The sequence below is a fragment of the Melospiza georgiana genome, chromosome 2 (assembly GCF_028018845.1).
Source record: "Melospiza georgiana isolate bMelGeo1 chromosome 2, bMelGeo1.pri, whole genome shotgun sequence".
NCBI lineage: Eukaryota > Metazoa > Chordata > Aves > Passeriformes > Passerellidae > Melospiza > Melospiza georgiana.
This window is the reverse complement of record NC_080431.1, coordinates 109609006-109623702: the sequence shown is the minus strand read 5'-3', so window position 1 is coordinate 109623702 and position 14697 is coordinate 109609006. Positions and strand designations below refer to the sequence as shown.

General features: G+C 36.1%; 1 protein-coding gene across 1 annotated transcript in view; it reads left to right on the top strand.

Moving 5' to 3' along the window:
• The window catches only part of DMD (dystrophin), a 1043539-nt gene that overhangs the window by 797098 nt on the left and 231744 nt on the right, over positions 1–14697 (top strand). Inside the window, 1 exon segment of the mRNA XM_058043463.1 lies at positions 5421–5610. Within this exon segment, the coding sequence (XP_057899446.1) occupies positions 5421–5610 (190 nt within the window).

The following is a 14697-nucleotide window of genomic DNA, read 5'->3' as shown; positions in this document are numbered from 1 at the left end:
ATCTCCTGGGTTTCTCCTCTAGAAAACCTAAATAAGAATAATTTATTAACTGGGAGGGGATGAGAGGGTTGGAATGGCACTGAATATGCTACTAATATTAATATTAATATTAACTGTAGCTATAAGGAGAGAGAGAAAGTAACAGAGCCCCAGAGAGCCAAGTGATGCACAATCCAATTGCTCACCACCTGCTGACTGGTACCCAGCCAATCCCAAGCCCGTCTTTAGAGTACAAAATTCTGTACCAGCACACCAAACTTTCCTGGTTCCTCATTCAGAATAATGGGAGGATAAGAGCCTATGGACATATGTCAGCTACATGTGGATGCTGATCTCAAGTGGTTTGGATGATGATGTTGTAGCTCTACGTTTGGTTTCAATTTGAGGCTTTCTAGATATTTGCAACAAAATTATTTCAGAGTCTAGTTGCACAGAGGGGAGCCATCTCCAGTACTGTAGGATCAACTTGGTCAAGAACATTTTCCAAGCCAGACAGAATAGTGATAGTAGAACATAAGTTTGCATATATAAAGATCACTCTAAAAATTTATCTCCACATCCATTGCCAGTGATCTACAACAGAAAAAACTTAGTACCTCTGTTCAGACGGTACTAAAAGGCACATTTATGCAAAAATGTTACTGCAAAATCCTGTGTCCCTTACTGTGGTGTTAAGCTAATTGACATCCAGAAAAACACAGGAAAGCAGTAATTGAAATGCTGTCTCAATGTAATTTTGAATGTTGTAACAGGCAGTCCAGAGTTAATCTGAACATTCATCACTTACTAGCATGTATCAGTAACTTTAACTGGCACTGTAGAAGATAGTACCTAGGTTCTGAAAGAAAGTTTCTCTAATCAGCAATCCCAAAATTAATGAATATTATTTATTTTGAATTTGCATTTCAAAATTATATCAATAATAGTTATTTTAGAGTTTAATTTTCATATCTGTGACATCTCTTTGTGTTCCATCTTTATCTGAGGTTAAATTATTCTCCCTCTTTGATAGGTTCTCTATCAGTCCAAGTTAGAGCAGCTGAAGAAGAGTTACCAATGAGGGCTGAAATTTATTTAGTAGTAAAAATGAAATATTCCAATAAAAATTTGCAATTCTTCCTTTTTCATATTCATAAAAGGGATATAGACCTTGTGAAAATGGTGCAAATTTTTTCCAGCACTAACAGGATGATGCATGTAGTTCAAATTTTCTGTGATAGTTGCCTGAATATAGGAAATTCAGGTAACTTTTAAAATTTTCTTTTATTTTCTATTGTATGGAACTATACTGTTAGAAAAGAAAAAATACAGTTATAGAGAGAGAACCACATGAACCATAGAAGTAAAACCATTTCCTGATACTTTGTCAGCCAGTAGTCCAGGATATTTTATTTTATATCTCAGAGAGATAACTTTAGATTACTAGTCTGCAGATGGAAGTGTGATTTAGTGATCTATTGAACACTGAATGATACAGACTTGCTTTACTTTTATTGCTCTTAAAGAAATACCTGGGCAACAGCAATGTGTTAGTTTGTGCTCTGCAGTTACTGCATGTCCTGTTACTTGAGCATCTCAAAGCATAATTTACACACTGACCCTTACCATGCATCTCATACTGTGAATAAGCATTGCAATTTGAAATACACAGATACTCATAAAATGTGAATGATTCATTCCAAATTATATAGCAAACACTACAGCTGAAGAAAAATCTCATATTCACACTTGCAGAGCCTCTACAAACACTGCATTCATCGTGTTGTATGGGATATGGTAGTGCTGAATGAAGCACTCCTGCAGTAACTTCAATTACAGAATCACAGAAAATTCTAAGATGATAACTGAATTTTACCATTCTTTTCTTCATGAACATTTGTATACTGCTATGTTTAAAAAATATTAGCTTTAAAAGTTCTCAGCACGACAATGTCCTGAAACAGAGGCTGGTAACTTTCCTTTTTCGTGGATTTTTTTAAATCCTTAAAAACACCTTCCTGGCACTATAAATGTTCACACATTGCTTGACTCACTTCCCCTGGCATGCCACCATTATTCCCTCCACTCAAAGCCTTCAGCTGACATGCACTTAAAGGAGCATCATAACTTCTGCCCTGCAACAAAGCTCATACAACAACTAGAGTCCACTGTCACTGATGACACTAGTTCCTAAAAATCAAATTTACAGGGATGTTTGGGGACCAGCTTGCCTATTTTCAGACATAAAAAATGTAAAGCTTTTGTTAAATGAAAATAGTCTAAGTTATAGGTGATTTACTGTTGTAGTCAGGAGAAATAGTTCACTCTGACCTTGATCTGGTACAACAGATGTGTATAGGCAAGGGAGGAGAAACTGAAATCCAGAAATTCTGCATCCATGTTTCATAGAGGGAGTGTAGTTTGCCTGTCCTCTGGGTGTCTAGATGAAAATAAGATGAATTCCACCTTTAATATTTCTTCCTTGAATAAGAAGCCTTTGGTTATGCACTCTCTGATTATTTTTATATCAGAGTATAACAGATTAAATCATTATTATCCCATTAAATTTTTTTTCTTACTGTTTACACTCACTATGAAATTAAACATGCCTGGATAATAGAGACAAAAGAGAAAGCATCGTTATTTTGATTTTGTGCAATACTGTCTTGTTCAATATATATTTCTTTAACCCCTATGATTCTGTGTAATTTAGCATATGCTAGATTTGATGCTCAGTTTTGTTCTTCATGTTTAGACTTTCTTTTTTCATTTTATTTCATACTTTTTTAGTGAGAAATCCAAGTAGAGTCAAGTTCATTGATATGCTGCAGAACAGTCAGTGTAGCTGAATGTTTATTGCATGTTAGCTGTATGAAAATTTAAAATGCAATGTTCTACACAATTTCTGGTGGAGTTGTGGTATTGGTAAGCTTATAAAGAAACACATTTCTGTAGACTGAAAGAATTATGCGCCATAAGATTTCTGTGCATCATAGAAGTGCCAGAAGATTCTTCATGATAAAAACTTCATTCTTTGCCCAGATTAATAAAATGCTATATTTTATTTCATGAAGTCCAAGAGTTTCTCTAAAACACTAATTCTGACTTTGAGTAATCCTTCGAATTGCCCTCCCTTTAAATATCTTTTTCATATCTGTGCTTGTGATTTGTTGTGTTTTTTTTTTAATCTCACTGTGTATTTGCAGAATGTTGTTATTTTTGGAGCATTGCTATGTATTTATAGAAATGCAGGTGTACAGTAGTTAACAATATGCCTTTCATATTATGAAGGAACAGCATGAGAAAAAAATGTTTTATGTGCTTCTGCAAAGGCTATTAACTACCATGCTGCACACTGTAAATTAAATTAGAATAATGCTATAAAGCATATCTTAGAATTGTGCTCTAAAGAACTGGAAAAAAATACATTTAGATCATGCAATTGTATTCCATTTCCAAGTTGTGTTGAATAAATGTAATGCTGGTTTTGAGCTAAAAGCGGTAAATAGGTCAATACAGACTTTTCCAGGTAAAAGATTTTCAGAGTCTTAGTATCTTTTAATGCATATTGCTAGTATATTTAGGTGTCATTTCTAGGTAATTAATCTTTAGTGTTAAAAAAAATAACAAATTCTTTCATTGCAGTTATTTTAAATTAGAAGCATAGCCTGACCACAAGCCATGCTTATGCCCACATAGAATAAAGCTGGGAAAGAGATCCATGTTCACTGTTCTGCAGCTGAGTGTTTCCTGCTGACAGCCCCTGGGGACACATTCTAATGCAGCCTAAGCAGTGCCATGATGTGGAGAGTTCTTGTAGGTGGCAACAGGTGCAGCTGAGGTGAAAATCCAGTCCATTTTTAAGCTTTAAAACAAACACTGATGGGTGAGTTTGTAGTGAGGCATTCAATAGCTTTCTCGGTTTTTGAATGAAAAATAAGTCCTTTTTTTAACAAAATGGTTGGGAAAAGCAAATAACATGTCAAAGGATTAAAAATTTAATAGAAATATGGCAGTTCTTGTAACATTAGTCTCTCAGGGAGGATATTTTTTTTCCTGTAGTGGTTGTCCTTGCCTGTACTCTGACTGACTTTTTCTGTTCTTACTATCCTCTGCTGCAATTTAACTACATACTTGTCAAAAAACTTGTTAAGTCAGTGCCACTTGGCAAAACTTGTTTTGGTAGTTTTATTTTTTTTTTTGTTTTTTTTTTCTCACTTCCACCAGTGAACTGGTGTTTAGGGTGATATCATCACTTACCAAGGAGTACAATCCCTCCAAGACAGGAAACAGGATTAGAAAGAGAGATCAGCACTTGAAAATTTCATTACCTCCTCTGATTAATTACAGCTTGAGAAGTTATGTCCGCTAGAATCTCATACTCTAGTCTCTCCCTAAGTAAATGGGCAGGAAATCTATTGAGATATGCAAAGACCACCACAGATGGGTAGACTTAACATAGATGTGCATCAAAGTGCATTCATTCTACTTGAAGTAGTGCACATTACCAAATGACCTTAGTAAGTATTTTCAGATCTTAAAAATTATTTAGGTATCATGTTGATGTTAAACAAATATGCATGTAATACAACAGGCAAGTAACCCTGACAGATTTTTGCTAATAACAATGTCATACTTAGTTGCTCATGTTTCTAAATCCATATTTTGCTGAAGTTCAAAGCAAAAATATCAGTGAATACATGACACCGACATTGCATATGAATGCTGATATAACACAGATCTGCTTTAATGTTTTTTTCAGCACCAGAGTTGCAGAAATCTTTAGTGTTCTTTCCTAATCTGAGTTAGACCTTCCCCAAGGATAAAACAGCCTTTTTCTTTAAAAATTAATCTCTATCACTTACAGGATAAATTTCTTTATCCTGTAAGTGATAGAGATCATCCTTGTAATTTATCACATTCAAATTAAAAATAAAATAATAATACATTAAAAAAAACACAAAGCCCACCGCACCTTTAATGTTATAAGGGTTTAAGATGTTGAACAAAATCTCCAAATGTTTCAAGTAGTGAAAATTAATCATTGAATTTATTGTAGCATGCAATAGTCAGGAACTATTTTGTGATTTCTTAAAATAAACAAGTATTTCCACTGTAGCACAGAAAAATAACCTTTTATTAAAACAAAACCAGGGGATTACTTCTGATTTTCCATTGTGCATATTTTAGGCATAGTACTTTGAATGAACTGCTTTTGCTTAATTTTGTGTCAGACTGATTCCACTTACTACTTCTCAGGTGAAAATATAAAAAAGAACCTGCCAAAGATAAAGTAGAAATTCTCTAGCTAATGTATCAGCAAACTTACCTTGACTGGTACATAAAAAAATATTATGTGTGTCTTTTTTATATTTTGATTTAATGATTAAGGTTTGTTTTCTCCCAAAGAGTGCTGTATTTGATTATTTGTACTTGTGCAGGGTTTGTGAACGTGAAGCTGCTCTGGAATCAGCCCTAAGAATGTTGCAGCAATTCTACCTGGATCTCGAAAAGTTTCTTGCTTGGCTTACAGAAGCTGAAACAACTGCAAATGTCCTGCAGGATGCTACACACAAAGAAAAGACACTAGAGGATGCCAAAATGGTTCGGGACCTCATGAAACAGTGGCAGGTAAGCCAAGCACTTCAGTACAGAGGCATTTGACAAACATGAGAGTTTATCAAGCATATCTAATATTTATAGAAGTTATATAATTTGCATCAAGTTTATTCTTTGTAGCTTAACTGAATTAGTTTTTCTCCATTACTTTCAAATACATGAAGAAATGGTAATTTGGGCGTCTATTGTCAATGCGCTCTGTTCGGTAATAAAAAGAGATAATGATGCAAATTTTCATAGTAAATGCCTGGACAGTTCTCACACAGTTATTTTCCTCTGGGGGGAAAAAAAATCTTAAGGAAAGATAATATTGTATTTATTGTTCCAGAGAATCCTGAGGAGAAAGAAAATTAATTAGTTGAGATGGAGCTGTTGAACTATGTTGTTATACTTCCATTGCATTTTCTTCACTACGGTTATTGAGAGGAATACAGATATGTCTGCTTGAGGTCTTAAATTTCTTACATATGAGGTTGATTGGATGTTTGGAAGACAGGACCCTTTATTCCAGTATTTATAGAATCATATAAAATTTTAGGTTGGGAAAGACCTTTAAGATCAAGTCAACCATCAACCCAGGACTGCCAGGGCCATCACTAAACCATGTCCTCAAGTGCTGCATCTACACATCTTTTAGTAGCTCCAGGGATACTGACTCAGCCCTTGCCCTGGGCAGCCTCTTCTAAAGCTCAGTGACCTTTCCAGTGAAAAAATTTCACTCACAGTGCATTATTTTGATTTTGACAGAAAGTTCACAACTGGAGATTTAAGGCCATGGATGCCTTAGTTCATTTAATGAAGAAAAACATACTGTGAAAAATTTAGCCATAAGTGATTAAAAAAAAGGATTAAATTTATATAGCAGTTCAAGAATTCTTAGCTGCAAAATAAATTCATTTATTATGATGGGTGATATATGCAGTAGTCATAACCCAGTGCTCTGTATCAAGTCTTTATTGTGAAAGCTTTTTGTACAAACAGGCATATTTTCCTGATAGTGGAGAAAATATTGTCTATCTATTTGCTAAAAATGAGTAATGAAGCACAATTTTATCAATAGAACAATTTTATGATGCCAGCTAAATGATCAGGAAAGAGAGTATGGCTTTTCATTCTGTTTCTCAGGTATTGCTGCATTGATTCTTTCAGGCTTCACACCTTGCTTGTGGGAGTTCTCTCTCACAATTCACTTTGATGTATAAAGATGAAAAGCAAGAACATGAAATAAATGTGTAGTTTGCTCACAGTTTATGCATATGAAAGATTCAGAGAAAAAGGAGCTTTACTAAGTCACAGAAGTCTCCAAAGTATGTATTTATGTTCTTTGTGGAAAGAGGTTATTGCTCACTAATGCATACAATCAGCCACATAAAGCCTAAATAGTGATAAGTCTTTTTTTAACTCTGTATTGTGGGTCAGAAATGTACTTACCCTACATAACAAATCAGGCAAAGACTGAGAATCAGTATATTCCAAGAAACTCACTAAGTTTGTGAGTTTCTGTACCTGTATCAAAACAGACATATTCAAATACAGTCCATGTCCTCAATATGCTTTGTTATCAGTATGTGTAGTAAAACAGCAAGCCCTGCCCCAGCATAGAAAATATCCTAAATTCTTTCAGTCAGAATTAGAATTTTCCAACTTACTTTTTTTCCCCTATGAAATTTTTTTTCTTCTTTTTTTTTCCTCTCACCAATCAGGCTGAATTCAGCTCCTAGGAGGTAAAATAAAACAGCGCTTTCTAATTAAATACCAGTGTCTCATGAGTCTTTGGAAAGAAACTTTGACTCCCTGGGTTTATTAGAATGCATAAAAGTTATGGCCAAATATAACAAATGGATTTAGATCTACAGTCTCTGTCTTGCTCTTCACACAGTTCCATAGAATTGGATAATGTGAAAATAGTCACTAGGACTCTGGAAATGCTACAATTCTGTTTTAATTTGATATTTTTAACCACTGGTTGTCAACCAGTATTTTGATAAATAGTTTTTCACACAAATAATGACAAACCTAAGTTTCTGACTTCAGTAGTAGCTTTGTATCCTTGTCATCTCTAGTGACAAGGATCACTTTTAGTGATGCATAGGCTTCCTGCTTTACACTCTCCAACTTTATCTTATTCCTTTAAACAATTAGGAAAATAATGACTTGCTGTACAGAAGCTTTTTATATAGCAGTAATTGCTTGTCTAGGAAAATATCACATTTTAGGCATTTGTTTTCCTTTTCATGTTCAGAAGCCATTAACTCAATTGTCACTAATAAAGATTAATCTTTCCTTAGTAGTTAGCAGTTCATTCAGTAGCAGAAGGAGAAAGGTGAGACTTATATAACTGCACATTCCAATTACCTGATGATGTAATTATATTAAAATGTTGCATTATAAACACCCTGTTTGTTTGTACAAGCATGAATTTGCATGCATCATTTGTCTGAACTGACAGCAAAGTAATAGTGGAGGCGATTCACACAGAATACTTTCTGGAGAATTTTCAAGGATACAAACCCGTTACTCCAAGGAGCTGTGTAATTATGTGCTGCTTCTTTTTTTATTTTTTTTTTCTAGTTGAAATACATCATGCATCCTCATGAGGCCTGGTTTGTTAAGTAACCATATGAAGGAGATGAAAATTAATTTCACTTTCTGCTTTCATACTTCTAGTGATACAAACTCTCAGCTGTGTTAATTATAATTGTGGGTTGGTTTACATGACACCAAGGCCTGCTGGTGACAGATGGGGTACACCTGTCTCAAAGGGGGAAAAGGATCTTTGCACAGGAGTTATCAGTGTTTAATGAAGAGTAAACTGAATTTGAAGGGAGAAAGATATAAAACCAGGTTCACTAGAGATAAGCCTGGGAACAGCATGCTTGGGGTATGGTGTACCAGTGAGGTCCTTTGGTCTGACAGCTCAGTGGAGGTAGATTGGAATAATTACCAATATAGGCAGATGGAACGTGCCTGGGCTCCTCTGGCCATTGCTGCTTGACCAGAGGCGGCAGCTGTGGTATTTTCACCCCTGATACACTTTGGCTGGCTGGATGCTGCAGCTGGGCTCTTGGTGACAAGTCCAGGCATGCAGGAGCTCAAGTTTTCCTTTGGCAGAGAAGCTTTAAGGTGATGGTGAAGGAAAAGAGTTGGTTCTGCTAGAGAGTTTCGATTCAGAGCTTTATTCCTGGCCTGCAGGACTCTTGTCCTGGTTTAGAGCAAATCTGGGAGAGAATCCCCAAAGGGGCTCTGGTAGGAAAGCAGGTCCAATCGGCCTCTCCCCCCTACCAGTCTGGGAGAAAATACCTCCTTGGAGAAAAGTGGAAAAAAAACTGTTTATTATACAACAAAACCTAAACAATACCAAACAGTAAAACCCCTTGCCACTTCAAAAGAGATGACAAACAGAGAAAACCCCGTCCCCAGGTTGCAGCTCGCTCAGTCTCTGATCAGTCCTTCAGTGCTGGAATTGTCGCAGGCCCGGCCTGGCCCAGTGGGCCACAGGTGCAGCTGCCGGTGCTCCCCTGGGTGTTCAGTCCAGAGCAGGTTTAAGCAGGTCCAAAGAAAAGGGAAAAAACCACAGTCCAGGGAACTTCTTTGCCTCAACTAGCTAAAACTAACTAAAAGCAAAGGAGAGCTCTGTCCCGCTGTCTGTCCATCCGCAGGAGCACAGTCCAGGAGCAGGAACGTGGGGGAGTGAGAGCAGTGTCTGGAAAAAAAAAAACTGTACTTCTCTCCCCCCTTCACTCTCTGGAACAAGTCTTAAAGGTGCAAAAATTATTATTCAGCATAACAGAACGAGACTATTGGGGATAAAAGCATCATATAGTCAACCCAGGACACCTCTGAACCCAGCAACATCTCCAAGAGAACTCTCTGACCGTGTGGTTGCTGTTCAGTCACAGGAGCTGTTGATGAGTCAGACACCGTGGAAGCACCTGAGAGTGGTCATACAGGAATTAGGAGTTCTCCCTGTAGAAAGGTGGAGTGATCTGTAGCCCAACATCCACCTGCACCAGTGCACACAGCAGGGACAACCAACAGGAGGAACTGGAGCCCATTGGACAGCTGGAAAACCATGGCACAGTTGCCATCACAGAGATATGGATGACTTGCATGCCTGGAATGTGCAGTGGATGGCTATAAATTCCTTAGAAGAGATAAGGAAGGAAGGAGAGGTGGTCTGACAGCCCTGCATGGAAGGGAGTGTTTTGACTGTCTAGAGCTTGATGCTGGTGCCAACAGGGTTGAGTGGTTTTGTTTAAAAGTCAGAGGAAGTCCAGAAAGACAGATATTCTGGTAGGACTCTGTTATAGACCTCCCACCAGGATGAAGAAAAAGTTGGAATATTCTATAAGCAAATAGGTAAAGTCTCATAGTCACTAGACCTTTTTCCCTTGGGGAACTTCAATTTACCAGATGTCCTCTGGGAATGCAGAAACACAGCAGACAAGAAGCATTCTAGGAGGTTCCTGGATTGTGTGGAAGAGAGCTTCCACAGCATTCTCCTCAAGAAACCAGCTGCTCATGGCTTGGATGGGTGTGCTCTTTGCTGGGTAAAAACTGGCTGTAGGGCCAGGCCCAGGGAGTGGTGGGGAGTGGAGTCACATCCATCTGGGGACAGACACCAAGGATGCTCCCAGGGCTCAGATTTGGGGCCAGTCCTGTTTTATGAGGAGTGACTGAGGGAGCTGGGAGTGTTTAGCTGGGAGAAAAGGAGGCTCAGGCTTTCAGCTGATAGGAGATTGTAGCTGATGGGAGTTGGTCTCTTCTCCTGAGAGGAAGTGGCCTCAGCTCTGCCTGGGCATGTTTAGATTTGGTATTAGGAAAAATTTTCTTGAAGTAAAAATTGTCAAATATTGGAACAAGCACTGGCTTCCCAGGGAATTCGTTGAGTCACAATCCTTGGATCCCATGTCCCTTAGGGACATGGTTTAGTGGTGAAATTGGTGGTGTTAGGTTAATAGTTGGATTTGATTATTTTTGAGGTTTTTTCCAACTTTAAGAATTCTGTGATTGTATGAAGTACTGTCTGGTCTGTCTTTTTAGCAATAATTGTATGTGACACTTTCTGCAGCTAATGTGATATTAGATAGACTTTTGGAGCTAGTGTGGATTTATCCTGTTACTTTATGAATGCAATCTGTTAATATTAAGCCTGTAAATGAATTATAATCACAGACTTTTTTCACTGAAATCTGATGAAGAATACTGCATGTGACACCTAGGTAAACAGTAACTGGAAAATGTTTTTCTACTCTATACACAGCTTAAAAAATGTTTCTGAAATAATCTATGATGACTGACAAATTATTGGTATCATAGACCTGACTAAAAGTATGCCAGAATATGATAAATGAAGCAAGGTTAATACTTCAGCATGAAATACATAGCAGATTTATTTTTATTGCCACCTTCATGCTCACTTAGCCTATAACCTAAGTAGTTTTCCATTTGAGTCAGGAGTTTTTGCTGCTCATAATACGAAAAATATGCAATGCCTCAAGTTATACCTCATAATATACAGTATGGGCAGTACCTTTATTTTCTCATAGTGATCTTTTTATGCAAAAACATCATCTAAGGGACATGAACAGCAAATAAGGCACTCTTGTCTCTCCTATTCCTATTATTACTTCAAAGGTGCTCACTTGTTTTTAAGGTGTCCAGGTAGCTGGTTTTTTACAGTAGTAAAAAGCTGAGGTAGATGCATATTCCTGACACTTCTCTATAATTTATCAGGAATAGGTTCTTCCAGAGATAAAAAATTGCTTCCAAATTTATTTCAAGTATAACTTATATATTATTGTCCAAATTTACTTCAAATATAATTTATATATTATTGTCCAACACAGTTCATTTTGTGAATGATCTATGGATTAGATGATAAATCTCTGTAAAATAGAAAAGAGAATGTATGTGTAATATTCTTGCTCATTTTACTTAAATTTACTAAAAAATATTAATTTTCAAGTACTTCCATTCTCTCTTCTGAAGCACTTTTTCATTCTCCATTCTGAAACACTTTTTCAGTCACTTCTGCTTATAATTGTTTAAAACTTTTTAAAAATAACATATAATCTTCTTCCCTTACCTGTTTTTTAAAAAAAGTTTAATTCTCCATTTTTGCTTTTTATACTAACTTGTTGCCAATTCTGAAATAGAATCTGTTCTACAGTACCCGGAATACACAGCAACTGTCAGTGCCATCTTATTCCACTGAGTAATAGAAGAGAAATTGAAAAATCTTGAGTTTTAAAACAAGTGCTCTTACAGCCTAATCTGAGGAAAGGCTAGATAACATCTCAGAGTAAATTTTTTCCTCAGAGTGGATTTTTTAAAAATATTATTTTGGAAACACATGGTCACAAATTTTTCACTATCACAATTAGTAGTCACAAGGAAGGGGATTAATGTTCCTTTGCTGTCAACAGCAAGTGTCAAATACTGAATACTTTCACAGGAGATTCACACACAGGTGCTGATTCTCAGCTGGGATAATGATAATACAACTGTTCTTCTTAGCTGGAGATCAAAGAGAAGTGGTCAGAAATCAGCAATAAACCAGATAGGTAGATGTCATTACTTTTTGTCAAGTATTTTGTTTCAGTTTGTTTAGTTTGGATGGTCTGTATCATAAAAACAGAAATGTATTGCTGCTGTAGTTTGTCTATGAGTTGATGCATTAATGTGTATTCTGCTTCTGCCCCCCTTGTTTCTGAACTTAAAAGAAAAAACCCTTATCAGCACAAATTTTCTTTTGGGAGGTGAAAGGCTTGTTTTATCAAGATATCTAGTTCTCTGGTACTAGAATGAGACTTTAAACTTATTCTCATGAAAATAAACAGATCTCAATTGTCAGAAATTTCACATATAAAGTAGGTGTCTCCAAGTAATAACATAAATTTCTTTTAATTTCTCATTTGCATATGTTCTCATAATCATAGTAGAAGAAAAATCCAACTTTTCAAATGTGCTAAATAACCTAGCTTATTCTCACTTGGTTGATTTATGTATTTCCTCTGTAAAAGTTTATTGAGCACACCAGAGGGATAGTCCTAATTTTTCATTTGTAGATCAGCATTCAAACCCTACCAGCTTTAAACACAGGTTTTCAAACACAGATTAGATGGGAAAAGCTTTTGTAGCATGAAGAGTGAGGTTCTGTTGTGTTGAGTAAGATTATTAGAGGAGAGCATGGAAAAATCCCAAGCAGAAATTTAATAGAAGGGATAGGATGGTTTGCCATTATTCTGAGCAAGTTCCACTTCCTGCATGTTCTCCTAACCTTACCATTTCTACAGGATGCCCCATCACTCTTTGTGTAAGCTTTTCTAAAGTAGGCTCTCCCACATCCAAAGAAGGGATGGATGGACTTTCTCATAATCTTTGGAAGTATATGTCTTATTTCACTGTAGCCCATCAATTTGAAGTGGCAGGAATTAGACTGAGTGGTTACCAGAACTTTGAAGGCTTCTGCCATTCCATCTTCCCATGACCATCAGTATTTACTAGTGCAGCCTAATCTGTCATTTAGTTCTTCTACTCACTTTGTATTGCATTTACTTATAGCACATTTATTTGAAAAGTGGATAATCAGTAAAAACTAGGCAAAACCCCAGCGGTTGCCTTTAATATATTCTGATGAGGGTTTAAAAGGGTGTCTGTGCCTTATGAAGTTATGCCTCCTACCAGTCTGTTCAATACACTTGGCTAAAGTGCATATAATTTTTCATTTGTGAGACCAAATGTGTATTTTCCCAAGGCAGGCAAAAAGAAAAAATTATTGTATTGTGATTATTAACATGTTAATGTAAAAGGGATAAATTGTACAGTGAATAACTGGGGATAAGTATTAATTTTGGCTTAGGGCAGATATCTTCCTGAATATGTAAGAAGTCAGTGACCTACAAAGAATACAAATAAGGAATAAAATAAAAGAACAAAAAATTTCCAGAGAAAAGTTATACTGGCTTTGTAAAAGGTTTTTAGATAGGACTGAGAAAAATAGTTATCTTCTAAGTGCCTCCAAATTTCCCTTTTTAGGAGTATATAGCTGCTATGTCACAGGTTTTCTGGATGTGAATTTACACTTATTCACAATAGTAGCTGTTCTTCATATGCACTGTGCAGCAATTGTTTACTGTAGCAACTCCCACTATCTACTTTTGACAATGTTTGGCAAAAGTAACTTTTCTGTACCAAGTGTCCAATTTTATTTTCTGTCAGAAGTTTACACTTTATTTTTTCAACTGCTGACAAGAATTTGAATCTCTTCTCTCAGCGTGAAGTTCCACATGTTCATTTTTCCTTGCATGCCACATTTTTCATTTGAATTATTTATTTTCATTGGATTCCATTTCATTTTGTAGCTTTTCTCTCTTGAGTGGATGATTCCATTTTATTGATGTTCATCACATAAACTGCCATTTATCCCACCTATGAATCCAAAGACTATTTTTTTGGCTATTAGTTCAGAATTATTATGTCAGCCTGTTTTGCAGTGATTCCATGGGTTCATCACCTGTTATCACCAATAACATTAGCAACTTTCTGGAAGGGGACATTTGTCCTTTGTTGTGGCAGTGCTGTATTAAATGGTTAGGAGATGGTAAACTGGTGTTCAGGATTTTCCATTTGGTTAAAATTCATGTTTGAGAATTCAGAAAATCCAGCCTTAAGTTATACTTACTTGTCATAGTTTTACTGTGTTTCATTTCAGTTAATGTAACTATATTTGGGCTTAACTTCTCTGAAATTGTTAAGTAATTTCATTTTCAGAGTTTGAATAATGTAATGAAAATATATAGCTACTTAATACTCTTTCTAGGACTTATAACTGCTATTTTTGTGTTGTCAGTTCTCTGATTTTATGTATATTTTTATGAGAGGAAGGTAATTTGATGTTATGATGCCTACCAAGTATACTAATATTGAGTTGTTTCTCATGAGATTGAGAGAGCCTATGTCACTGGAAATCAGATATAAGCTCATAAATTCTTTAAGTACTTCTTTTATATTTATTGTATTTATATATACATTCTATTATGCTTCATATATATTCCCATGTGGGTTTAAGTTTATCCAGATAACCTGTTCATCTCG